Source organism: Fringilla coelebs (assembly GCF_963513975.1).
Source record: "Fringilla coelebs genome assembly, chromosome: 5".
Classification (NCBI taxonomy): Eukaryota; Metazoa; Chordata; class Aves; order Passeriformes; family Fringillidae; genus Fringilla; species Fringilla coelebs.
In genome coordinates, this window is record NC_140033.1 from 53,858,050 (window position 1) to 53,871,142 (window position 13,093).

The 13,093-nt window shown below is 42.2% G+C and overlaps 1 protein-coding gene across 1 annotated transcript; it reads right to left on the reverse strand.

Moving 5' to 3' along the window:
- Positions 1-277: 277 nt before the first annotated feature.
- Positions 278-10,325, reverse strand: HSP90B1 (heat shock protein 90 beta family member 1). Its single transcript, XM_084205806.1, has 18 exons — positions 10,192-10,325; positions 9,635-9,734; positions 8,911-9,052; positions 8,702-8,818; positions 7,988-8,319; positions 6,846-6,957; positions 6,018-6,134; positions 5,322-5,438; positions 4,487-4,624; positions 4,321-4,398; positions 4,173-4,238; positions 3,655-3,924; positions 3,179-3,424; positions 2,753-2,889; positions 2,296-2,374; positions 2,047-2,202; positions 1,405-1,503; positions 278-550 (listed from the first exon to the last, which is right to left on the reverse strand). Exons 1-18 carry the CDS (start codon positions 10,238-10,240, stop codon positions 521-523), a joined length of 2,385 nt encoding a protein of 794 aa, XP_084061932.1. The 5' UTR covers positions 10,241-10,325; the 3' UTR covers positions 278-520.
- Between the last annotated feature and the right edge of the window lie 2,768 nt (positions 10,326-13,093).

Below are 13,093 nucleotides of genomic sequence, written 5' to 3' on the forward strand. Positions count from 1 at the left end.
TGCTGGAGATACCTAACTCAGTCTTATTTCAATTAGCAAGTTCAGTACAGCTCTCAGCTAACAGGTGTATTTGGCTAAGCAGTAGCACAGCAGGTTTGTAAATGTAAATCCAAGCCACAGGCAGATGCTACAAGTAGGTGCGGCTGTGCCAGCATGGGAAAGTCCAAGGATTGCCAAACAGCCTCTTTGCACAGAAGACCTGAACACCCAGGACCATACCTTCATTTCTTTCTGCCAGCCCACAAGATGAACTTGCTATGTATACATTTAGAGTTGGTGGTGTTTTGGGAACATTTTATTTTGTACATGACAAGATTTTACACCAAGTCAGTTAAATAATACAAATTTACATTCATGAGGAATGTTTTTAGAAAAGTGAACTTAAAAAAAAAAAAAGGACCTCCTTTACCCTTAAAACCCCATACCACCCCTCAACATTTTATGGTGGAAAAAAACCCTAAAACAATCTAATTCACATTCCCTCCTAACCCCCCAATGCAGGACAGTAGTTGAGGGCAGTTTACAGTTCATCTTTCACATCTGTGGATTCCTGTGAAGACAAAAGAGAATCATAATATTACTTTCGGAAAGTGGAAAAAAGTTACAAGAACCCCAGAAGAACAGAAATTTGTATTACTGTCACTGCACATTATATTATACTGCTGTGCAAACACAGCAGCAGTGGCATCAAAATTAAGTAGGTATAGTACAATAAATACTGATTCTCAAATTTATTCTTACCTAATCTGACATTTAACAGTAGGAAATTACATTGCCATAAGCTATATATTTGCACTAGTCACAGGATATCATCTTGCAGGTGTCTTCCAAAAGCAACCCAAGAAAGCAGGCCCAGTTGATCCCTCATAGCAACTTTCAAAGTTAGTATTATCAAGAAGCTATGGTATTAGAAGAGTTCAGCATATCATCAAGACATAATTAAAACTGCAGACGTGAGCTAAGTGAAGGCTGACTTCACATGACAGGTGAACTGTTCAGAAGTGGTGTTGTCTGGAGTGCTGTTCCAAGTCTGTATTGTAAGCATTTAAAATTACACAATTTTTTAACATGATTGTTCATGTTTTCGCCCACAAGCTGTGGAAATACCATGGATAATTATCTTCACTAGAGGATTTGTTGCCCTTTTCTTGCCACAGAGCACTGTTACAACCTCTAAAGCTTAACTCAGCGCCAGCTTTGAACGTAACTCAGTGTCATCTTTTCACAATACAGTTTAATAATAAATTTGTACTGCAGTTTTTTTCCCCCTCCAAGATAAGCCTGGAACACCTGACACTAAAAGCTAGTGTCGTGAAAGGCAAAGTGAACTTTATTGCCAGGTAGTACCCACAGATGAAGTTGCACATAAATATTGTCAAGAAAGCATCAAACCTGAGACCCTACCTTCTGTGTTTCACTGTCCTCAGCATCAGCATCCAGTTCCTCTTCATCCTGCTCTGCCTCCTCAGCTGCATCTTCAGGCTCTTCAGGTTCCTCATCCACCTGTACACAAAGGTCACAAGCAATTTGCTTTACTTGCTTGGGTTGTTTAACTAGTTGTGCACTAGCTAAATACAGGCTATGGAAGGATTCACTACTATTTCCTAACGTTTGCCACCAGCTACCTGAAGTAAAAAGTAAAATCTGTATAGCACTGCTCCACTCCAGCAAAACAGCCAACAGAAGTTCTTGCACAGCGTTATGAGGATCTGTATTATTTTTACCCACTTAGGAATTTCTCCATTAGAGAGATGGGAGGCAAAAGCCTGTATGCCCAGTTTACTCCTGTAGAGCCAGCACTTAATTAAGGACAGGAATATGCTTAAGAAGCATAATGAGACAGCAGAATCTCAAGCAGCAACAAAAAAGAGCAAGGAAAGGAGAACATGAGTATTAAGTACAGGATTCATGGCTGGACTTTTGGTGGCCCACTTAACTGCAGGAAGCTGGATACATTTCATTTTATACAAGTGAATGAAACAGCTGCACTTTTTAAGATGGAGCAACAGTAGGTCAATTATCAGTTCAAGTGGAAGACAAACTAACCTTTGCATCCAGGTCAATGTTTAAACTCAAACGAAGCATCCTTTCTATTCTGTCCCCATATTCCTTAGTGTCTGGCAACATATATCCTGATCTCAGAGTTGCAGTTTCAAACAATACCACTGCAAGATCTGAAACAGTTTTGTCATCTTCATTTTCCTAACATGAAAGAACACCAGAAAATCAAGAGACACCTGTTAAAGCAGGTCGTATGCAGCCAAGTCAGTCAAATGTTTCACTGCTGTTATTTACCTTGACTCTCCTCAGCATGTCCTTGATCAGTGGATGCCTGGGGTTAATTTCAAATGTCTTCTTTTGGCTGGCATAATAACTGAGAAGAGAAATTACAGCACTAAGTTTTAAAGTACAGGACCCAATGATATCTTTAAATCTACATACACTGGTTACAGTCACAATAACAAGTGAAATCCCCCCCTCCTTTAATACTAGTGCAACTATAAAGAGCATTCAAGTTACTAAGTTCATCTTATTTTGCCAACAAATGGCAGATACCAAATGCCACTGATGAGTCTTGCTTACCAGGCAATTTTTCATACTGGGCTTGAAAATAACAATTTACGGCTATAATGGAGACTAACTTGGTTGTAAAATGACCTTAAGAACACCCAGGATCATCTGAACTGGGCGGAAGCTTGTTATGCGCACACCAAGCAATTTCATGTCTACTACTACAGAACTGGAAGCTTACTTTGTAGATATATCCTTCCCAGTCTGGTAAGCTTGAGCCTTCATGATTCTTTCCATGTTACCAGACCATCCATACTGACTAGCCACAAGAGCACATGGAGATTGGGTTAAACGTTGAGATAGCACAGCTTTCTCAATCTGTAGAGGAAAAAAAAAAACAAACCAAAAACAACAACCCAAAACACCCTAATGTTAGTTCCCAGAGCTAATAGCTTAACTTGAACTTCCCTGTCAATTCAAGAATCTCTGAAAAATGTCTAAGGTGATGTTCTAACTCATTATCTTCCTGAATAAAGATGTTATCGATAAAGGTTCACCCATGAAGACAGAGAAGCTACTGTCAAGTCTTTGCTCAAATCATCTGCAAGGTATGTTGTAGCAAGTATGACAAACAAAAATAATCACTACATATAACACAATATTTTACCTTGTCTTTGAGAGCTTTGTCTTTCATCCAGTTTAAGAGGGGCTCAAATTCCTTTTCCAAAGCTTCCCGACTCTCTTTAGACTTTTCACTTTCTTCAAACTTAACTCCTTCTTTTGCTACATTCTGAAACCTCTTGCCATCGAACTCTGGCAAAGCCTGAACACAGTATTCATCTACAGGTTCAGTCAGATAGATCACTTCATAGCCCTTTTTCAGCAGACGCTCAACAAATGGTGAGGACTCAGCCTAGGATGAAAACATTTAAGATATCACTTTAACTGCATTTGTAGCAGCAGCTACAAAAACCTGTAGAACTATCTGGCAAATATTGGTACCAGAAAAACTGAACTGCAGTAGTAACGTAAGCATGGAGTCGTCACATTTACAGTAAATACACAATTCGCAACATCTATGATACTAAAACTAGAAGCTATAATATACTATACTCCTTCCCTCTTTCTTTCACTCTTACACACCTCCTTTCTGCTGGCACCAGCCATGAAATAGATTTTGTCTTGCTTCTCTTTCATTCTTTCCACATACTGATCAAGGCTTGTGAGGTTACTTTCATGATGAGAAGACTGGAAGCGCAGAAGTTTAGCAAGCCGGGTACGATTGGAGTGATCCTCAATAACACCAAGCTTCACATTAGTGCCGAACTCTTTCCAGAATGTGTCGTTGTATTTTTCCTCTGCAATTTTCTTGATCATATCAAGAGTTTTGCGAACAAGTTTCTTTCTGATCACCTAAAAAAGGCAGTAATACTGAGTTACAACAATAAGTATTTTGAATAGCCCTCAATGCAACCTTACTTCAATACAAATCCCACTTTGTATCCCTGATCTGAAGTCGACAAGTAATCTGTAAATGCAATAACTGAGTTTCCTTCACATTAATTTCAGAACCATGGAACAAAATTCATCAAACTATTTAGTCTCCTGAATCTTGCTGCTGTTGTGCTTACAATGAAGGAATTTAAAACCAATTAGCTTACCTTTAACAATTTATGCTGCTGAAGTGTTTCACGGGATACATTCAAAGGAAGATCATCAGAATCCACCTAATTGAGAAACAAAATTTTCAGTATATCTGGCAGTATTTGAAGCTAAAAAATAAATCGAAGTAATATTTATAATACTTACAACACCTTTAACGAAGTTAAGATACTTGGGCATCATGTCGTGGAAGTCATCAGTGATGAACACTCTTCGAACATACAGCTGAATTTTCAAGAGCAGAGAGCACCCAAGTTACTTTAGGGTTTTTTTCTTTTGCACAAAACGATACCCACACACTTTTCTGTCCTACCTTAATGAAATCACTTTTTTTGGATCCATATTCATCAAACAGTCCACGTGGAGCAGAATTAGGAACAAACAAGATGGATTTGAAAGTTACTTCCCCTTCAGCAGTGAAGTGGATGTATGCCATTGGGTCATCATGTTCCTGTGAAGAGAGAACACTTTCAATTGACATAGGGAATATACCAGTGAGTTAACAGGTTTCCAATAATAACAAAGAGTTTGGCAAATAAGTGCAATTATTTTACAACTAATCCAGGTAGCCATGCTTTGCTAAAGTCTATCATGGAGACAGAAGTTTAAGTTACAAGAGCAGAGTTACTCATGTAAAAATAACCTTCCTACATAACCTTCCTGGAGACCTCCCAGGTTTTGCTGGATTTTAGTAAGCTAGTCACTAAACAGTTGCCAACAGGACAATAACCAATAGAGTTATCATCACGCCACAGTTAAGATACAGGGTACAATACAAAGACAACACTTCTACAAAAGTGTTTCCCTCTTTCTTCCTCCACAGGCAACAAACACCACAACCCTCAGACTAAATACAAACTTCCCTGTAACATTTAAACACATCAATAAGCTCCCCACGAGCTGCAACATAATACTTTAGAAATCTAGACTAATCAATACTTGAATGGCAGTACCTTCTCTCTGGAAAAAAGATTTAATTCCTGACTGAGATGTTATACCTTCTAAACTCTCTGCAGTTCCATCTACTGACAACAACTAATTAATTTTTCTGAAATAGCCCACTCTATAAGCACTTAGCTTTATTTACATAGCAAACGATACTATAGCAAGCCTCTTGCTTTGGAATTATCTTGAAGCCCCGAGCTTACCTTGGAAAAGGTTTTGTAAAAAGCTTTGTATTCATCTTCTTCAACTTCTTTAGATGGTCTCTGCCAGATTGGTTTTATGTCATTCATGAGCTCCCAATCCCAGACGGTCTTTTCAACCTAGGTAAATAAACACAATAGTATTAAAAAGACTCACTCTCTACTTCAGGTTAGGCCAATTAAAGACACTCCACTGAAGAAAAAACATAAAATAGCATGTAAAAATCCCAAACATGCTCTTATTATACAAATTATACAATGACCTGGACATTCTCGTTTTAAGTATACACACAAGTGCAACACATAGGAACAAAACAAAATGTAGTGTGTTCCATGTTATATAAACATTCACTAAGCACCAGCATTTCTGTTCTAATGCCACTCTGGAAAAATCTTCCCAGCAGAGTATGTTAAATTTAAACTTGTCAACAGTGTCAGGTTATAGAATTCCGCTACCATTTCAAGCAGTTCATGCAAGTACTTATAATTAGCTATGACCACAGTTTTACAAGGCTACTGCCAATCATCTGCCTGACTTCTACCTAGCTGATTTCATTTGAAACCTTTTCTCCTACCATCTCACTTTAAAAGGATTTGCTCCTTGAAAGCACACACTACTGAAATGCACCTCAAATGCACCTACCTAGGAAAATTGCTATCTGACCTGAGTTACAGGACCCCAAGGCTAACAAAGCTTACCTTTTTAGTTTTTGGTTTCTTTTCTTCCTCCTCTTCTTCAACTGCTGCTTCATCATCCGTTTCTTCTTCTTTCTCCTTTGCTTCCTCCTCTTCAATGGGTTCTTCAACAGTCTCTGTCTAAAGAGACAACCACAGTTGGAGATTTGAAGACCATGACTTCCTATCAGGTATGTTGTAGTATTCTCTCAAACAGTTTAATCTTTCACAGCACTAGCCTGATTTCTGCTATTTGTCTGTAGCAAACTTTTCTATGACTAGTATTTTTCAGTTGCTTTTTCATTAATACATACTTTCCTTCAATACACTGGGAGATCACCACTCAAATTTAAGTTCCTCAATGCTTTACACATAATGCTTATCAGTGACTTGGTGCTACACTTTTAAGTTGGTACTATACAAAGAAAACATCACAACAGGCCTAAAATCTAAGACACTGTCTTGTTTCTTTTAGAAGGGTATCTAGCTATGGCTCTGTTTGAAAACTTAACAGAACTTCCATCTACCAAAGCCAATGGAACAAAGATCCTTATTAGTAATTTGCAGTGCTTTTTCTTTGGTAAAGTTCTTTGAGTCAGAATAAAACCAAGTTCCTTTCAAGTTTGTGATTTTAGCAACAGACCAGCATTTGGAAAAAAAAAAAAAAAACACCCAAGCAAAAAAAACCCCAAATCCCTAGTAAAATAGTAGCCAAAAGAGTCAGGAACAGAAAAGTTTTAGAAATTAGACAAGAAGCAGCTCTATGGCAGGCCCTCAGCATTCATGAAAGATCTGGCCATGAAGATCTTAACCAAACCTTCTACTGAACAATGCTCAGTTAAATATACTTACCTTGCTACTCCACACATATATGGGGAAGTTTATGAACTGGGAGTATTTCTTCACTAGATTTTTAACAGTGTCCAGCTCAAGGTAATCAGATGCTTCCTCCTTCAAGACAAGGCTAAAGAAAAAACCAAAAAAACAAAAAAAAAAAAACCAAAAAAACACAAACCAAAAATAAATCAAAATCAAACAACAAACAAAAAAAAACCACCAAAAAACCACAACCCCACAAACCTTTTTTAGTGCTGGACAGGTATTTGACAGTTTTATAGCAGAATATACATTTCTTATGCCTCAGAGATTGACCAACTGAGCCAAAGCATGGTGCTAATAACCAAGAGTGAGGGTTGATCCCCATATGGGATCATTCACATAAGAGTTGGACTTGATGATCCTTGTGGGTCCCAACTTAGAACAACCTGTAATTTTTGCTGCAGCCATAGCAATTTAGATTTATGCAAGTGAGTTTTTTTTTTATTAGCTCAGCTCTAAGTATCTCTTCAAAAATACAATTCTTACTCAACTAGCAATTGTTTTCACTGACTGAGGCAGAACATAATATTCCAAAGATTATATGAGAACATCAAATCATATTGATACTTATCAGGATCTTGATACACCCCCATGGGCTTTACTTAAAACTAGAGACCAAGATCGACTTTTTTACACTGAGTGCCCCCTCCAGAAAGACACCCTCTAAATCCAGACCAGGTAAATTTACCTGCTCATGAAAGCAATGAGAATAGGACTAGCAAACTACCTCCAGCTTGAACTTTGCATCAGACCAGTCTCACTGATATATAAACAGCAGCCTGATCCCAAACAAAGCTCTACAGCCCCTGTATGGGTTTTGCCAGGCCAGAATTGTGTTGAGTGACCAAACGAGTCTGAACAGAGCTGAACTGTCTGGAATTACTTGCTGACAGTTGTCAAGACATTCATAGTTTTGTTAGCTCATGTAACAGAACATGAACTACATTTCTTTTTGGATGCAGTTTGTATTTTGCATATTTCTATTAAACTGAAGAATAAAGCTGTATTACAAGAAATCAGCTAATTACAAAGCTAAAGTCACTCACATATTCCAGTAAGCAAAGTGTACCCACACAACGTTTTTTATTTTAAGACTAAAGAAACTTAATACTTACGTTATGGTTGTGCCACGTCCTAAGGTGTTCCCTCTTGGGTCACTGATCACAGAGAATTCATTTGAATCCGACTCCCAAATATGCTGAGTATCATTGTTGTGTTTTGATGTGACAATAACTCTGTCTGCTACTAAGAAAGCAGAATAAAAGCCAACACCAAACTGGCCAATTAACTCAGATGTTGACTGGCTATCATCCTGCATTTCAGTCATCTTGCTTAAGAATTCACTTGTACCAGACTTTGCAATAGTACCCAGGTTTTTAACTAACTCCTCCTTTGTCATGCCAATACCCGTGTCTGTAACATGAAGCATGTTCTTCTCTTTATCACACTGAAAAAATTAAAAAATAAAGACAAAAATGCAGTTTGACTTCACTGTGATTCTTAATACATGTCAAGGAAAAGTGGTACATAGTAGCTATTTAAACATGCCTAGCTATAATAAACTGAATCTGCAGTAACTACAGAAATAAGGAAAACCTTCCTTCAAAGTAGTCCAATACTTCAGCTGCTCTTTATAAAATCAGGAACATAACTTTACCATTAGAAGAAGAGTAGTCTTTGATAGAGTTAATTGCAAGGGTCCTCATGTGGTCCTAGTTAGTATTTGCATCAGTATAAGCCAAAACCAGAAATTTAATGATAGAGTGTATGTATTTTTGCATTCCTCCACCACTTCTTTAAAAGGAATGTTTGCATCTAATCCTTCTTACCTTGATTTTGACTGTAAGTTCCTCATTGCCAGCAAGAGCATTTTCATCAGTTAATGATATCAACCGTATCTTATCTAAAGCATCTGACGCATTTGAAATAAGCTCCCGTAGGAAAATCTGAAATAGAAACCAGTAGTCAGGAATGCCAAGAGAGAAACAGACACACACCTCCCAAAATTCTAACATGATATGAAGATGAAGGCACTAACCTCTTTATTTTTATATAAAGAATTGATAATTAGCTTCATCATTCTGTTCACTTCTGCTTGAAATGCAAACTTCTCAGATTTTTCTCTGATTTCTTTGATCTGGGATGCATTTAGGCCATCTAGCTGGATAGCTTCTTCCTCTCTGTTAGGACAGTGAAAAACTTATCAAGGAGTCTCATCCACAAACAGCAAGACTAATTTAATTTTAGCACAAAGCAGCAGCAATAACACTTAATCACTGATGCAGCACAAAATTACATGATCACAGAAGTCAAGTGCAAGAGTGACAACCCTCAACTACACTGCCATAATCCAAAAGCTTTAGAGAAAATTCATGCTTGCAAGTAAGACTTTTTGAAATTTAAAAAAATCAGGAAGTAATACTAGTAGTCTTAAAGCTACTGCATCCTCAGCATGTGGTGCACCTCACAGGGGTGAGGCATTTCATGGGCACAGAGCTATTTCATCCACAGGCACTTAACTGACACAGTTTATGACATGCACAAGTAAACCCAAATTAAGAGTTATCAATATTTGATAAAAACAAGTTGAACTTTTCTGAATCCAAGTTCTCAAGCTCAATTTTATTTAGAAGGAAACAGTCTTGACAGGATTTCCCCAAGCTGACTGGTTCTCTCTTTTGAACAGCATTCACCTCTTACCTCTAAGGCATTACTGGTGCTCAAATTGACCCTTTAAAAAGCAGAGCGCCCCAGGTACGAACCTCTGAACAACTTCATCATCCGTTCGAGACCCTTCTCTGCTTTTGCCCAAGTCATCTTCCACGGTCCCATCTACATCCACCTCATCGGCTCTGACAGACACTAGAAAAACAAGGAAACTAGCGTTCTGAGCCCGATCGCCACACTAGGCACTGCCCAGCTTCTTCGCTTAACCCTCCCCACGCTTTCACGTTCAGCGCTGCCCCTCGAGTCCCCCTCCCTAGGGGACTTCAGCCCAAACGGAGAAACGAGAGATGGGCAGGGAAAGGCCGCCTCCTACCCTCCACCCCCGCCCGTGACGGCGCATGAGCCGCGCAGCCCCCTCCCCCCACCGCCCCATCCCCGGAGAGGACCAGGCCCGGGCAGGGCAGGCGAGGGCCCGAGCATCGCTTCCCTTCTCCGCTGAGGCAGACGGAGGGGTCCCGCCGGAAACTTCACCTCCCCTCGGCGGCCTCCGTCCCCCTCACGCCAGCAAACAACGGGGGAAGGCGGGGGGGCCTGTTGGCCGGGACCTGGACACCCCTCCGCCAGAACCTTCTAGAAACCCGCAGGCGCTTACCGGCCAGGAGCAGCACACACGCCAGAGCGAGCCCCCAGACCGACTTCATGGCGGTCGCAGTGACAAGAGAAGAGCCCGCCGCCGCCCTGCACTCCCGAGCCCGTCCCGCGCCGCCGATCCCACTGGAGCGGCCGCGGCCCTCCCCCTCCGCCTTATCAACCCCAGGGTGGGGGGAACGGCGCCACTCGGCCCAATAGCAGCACACCACGCCAAACAGGCAGCCAATGGAGAGCTTTGAAAGGCGGGGCCTTCAGTCGTCGTCGCCAATCGTAACTTTCCATGTGCGTTTTCCTGCGGTTAGAGCGTGGCCGGCGCCCATTGGCGGGCGGAGCGGCGCTCGGCCAATGGGTTGCGCGGGGGGCCGTGGCCAGCGCAGCCCCGCGCGGCGCTGCATGAATGACGCGAGGTGTTTAACGGTGGCACCACGTGGGGCGCGGCCGCGGGAGCGATAGAGACTGTCTGCGCGCGAAACACCGGCTTCGACCGCTCCTGGGGACACCCGGGATGCTCATCGGGGAGACGAGGTGCTATGGCAACGGGCACTTCCGGTCGCAGCGGCACTCCCGAGTGCCGAGAAGAGCTAAAAGTCATGATTAGAGCCATAATCAGCTGTGCCGAACGGCGGGAGTAGAGCCAGGCCTGGGCTGCCGTAGCCGCCGGCAGGGGCAGGACGGCGCGGACGAGCTCTTCTGCCCGCCCCACCGAGTAGGCGCCGGAACGCGGGGGCCGCATGCGCCATTCTGCGCGTTGCATGCCGGGACCTGTAGTTCGCGCTGTCGGAGCCCCGTGGCGCCCCCTGCCATGGCTGCGTCCTCCCCGCCAGCTGTTCGGGGCGTCACGGCCCCGCTGTTGTCCTTGTGCCCCTGGCCTTGGGTCTCGACTCCTCTCTGCGCGTCTAGTGCCTCACACCGCCTTGAGAGAAACCAGCTGGTCTCTGCTGAGCCTCTCTGGGGACTCTCGCTGCTGCTGGAGGAAAAGTCAAACCGGGTGGTTGGCAGGTTTCTGTCTTATGGTTTCCAGCGCTCGTCAGGGCGACCCTTCTCCCGGGACCTTGTTAGCGCACCTTAGCCTACCTTAGGGGACTTTGTTTATCCACCCGCGGCCCTCCCTTCCTCCTGGAGAGTGGCGGCTCCAGCAGCTGCCTCTGGTGTTAGGGGACACGGGACCTGCCGCCCCAGTGCCACCTTGCCGGGCAGGGTCCGTGTGAGGGCAATTACGATCTGTGGGACACTAAAAGGGAGCCCCGCTGTTCCAGAGATGAGACCTTTCCCATGCATTTCCAGTGTCCCTGGGTTACAGCTTGGAACCTGAAATACAGCCTCTGCGACTTCTGCAGTGCACCGCTGTTAGCAGCTTATGTTAATAAGCGACTTGAAATAACTTAGAACCCCCTCACCATCCTGAAAAAGTCTGCCCAGGCTTGCATGTGCCAGTCACCTCTTTTGTCTGACATGTTTAACTCTAGACTGTCGAAAAAAACCCACCGAATACCAAAAAAGCAAATTTGCAAGTAATGACTTAATGAACTTTGTACTTGGAGAGGAATGTATTTGAAAGAGATTGATTGGCAATATTCAACGCAAAAAATAAAAGCCCTCACTGTGTTTACAATTTCGCACAGAGCTTAGTCTATCAGTAGCTGAAAGTCTTGGCAAAAATATGTTAATCATCTTTAGTTATACAATGGGCCAGATAGATTTTTTTCTTTAAACTTTAAAACTCAATGTTGTACCTTTCTGTCCTCCTGATAACTAATGTTTATGGAACTGAAGGAGCGTTTGTAGTAAAGAATTGGAGTAAAGAATGGCTATCTTTGGGTTCTTCTTAATGAAGTGTCGTGCTTTAACGCCACCTGGCAACAAAGTCCTGTGCAGCTGCTTCCTCGCTCCTACCCTTGGACTGGGGGAGAGAATCAGAAGGGTCAAAGTGGGAAAACTCATGGGCTAAGATAAAAGTTTAATAGGTAAGCAAAAGCCACACACGCAAGCAAAGCAAAACAGGGAATTAATTCACCATTCCCCATGCGCAGGCAGGTGTTCAGCCATCTCCAGGACAGCAGGGCCCCAGCACACACAGCAGTGATTTGGGAAGACAAACACCATCACTCCCAACATCGTCCCCTTCCTCTTCCTTCCCCCTGTTCTGTACACTGAGCATGGCACCTTATGGCATGGAAGGTTCCTTGGGTCAGCTGGGCTCAGCTGTTCTGGCTGTGCCTCCTCCCAGCTTCTTATGCATCTCCAACCTCCTTGATGCTGGGGTGGTGTGAGGGGCAAAAAAGGCCTTGACTCTGTGCAGGCACTGCTCAGCAATAACCAAAACAACCCTGAGTTATCACCACTGTTTCCATCCCAAATCCACAACAGAGGCCTGTGCCAGCTACTGTGAAGAAAATTAACTCTAGCCCAGCCAATACCAGCACAAGAAAGCAAAATTAAATTGCAACCTCTTTAAAAGACTCCTAAAGCTTTTCTGTATGATTTGCAGTTTTAATAGGTGTTCCTCACAGATCACAAATTATATGAGAAATTAAAAGGACGGTTACTCTTCCAACACGTATGTGAGAATGACTGTGAAAAATAAATATGAGAGGCCAGTATCAGGGTTGTAAGTAAAACAAATCTGTCAGGTTTTTGTGAAGATGTGAAGTCGAAGAATTATTTTCTGAAGAGTAGTCTTGTTTGAAAATACAATTTCACTATTTGGGAGTCTAAGCACAGAAAGTTTATTTTTTCTAAGACTCACCTACAAGCAGTTCAGGATTTGATTTCCTAATTGTGCCTCTGTGAGTCCCAGAGTGACATATGTTGCTTTATGACTGTGAATAAGCATTTGAAGGACACAGAGATAAACAGAGTAGATATCTCTGTCTTGTAGAATTCTTACATTAGAAGATTTTTCT

What these genes read in the sequence shown, in the direction of transcription:
- HSP90B1 (XM_084205806.1), bottom strand. Translation starts at nt 10,240, where the DNA reads ATGAAGTCGGTCTGGGGGCTCGCTCTGGCGTGTGTGCTGCTCCTGGCC. An exon ending in GATGATGAAGTTGTTCAGAG is followed by an intron (nt 9,053 to 9,634) that starts GTTCGTACCTGG and finishes CTGTCCTAACAG; the next exon opens with AGAGGAAGAAGCTATCCAGC. An exon ending in GGGAAGGATATATCTACAAA is followed by an intron (nt 2,375 to 2,752) that starts GTAAGCTTCCAG and finishes TTCTCTTCTCAG; the next exon opens with TTATTATGCCAGCCAAAAGA.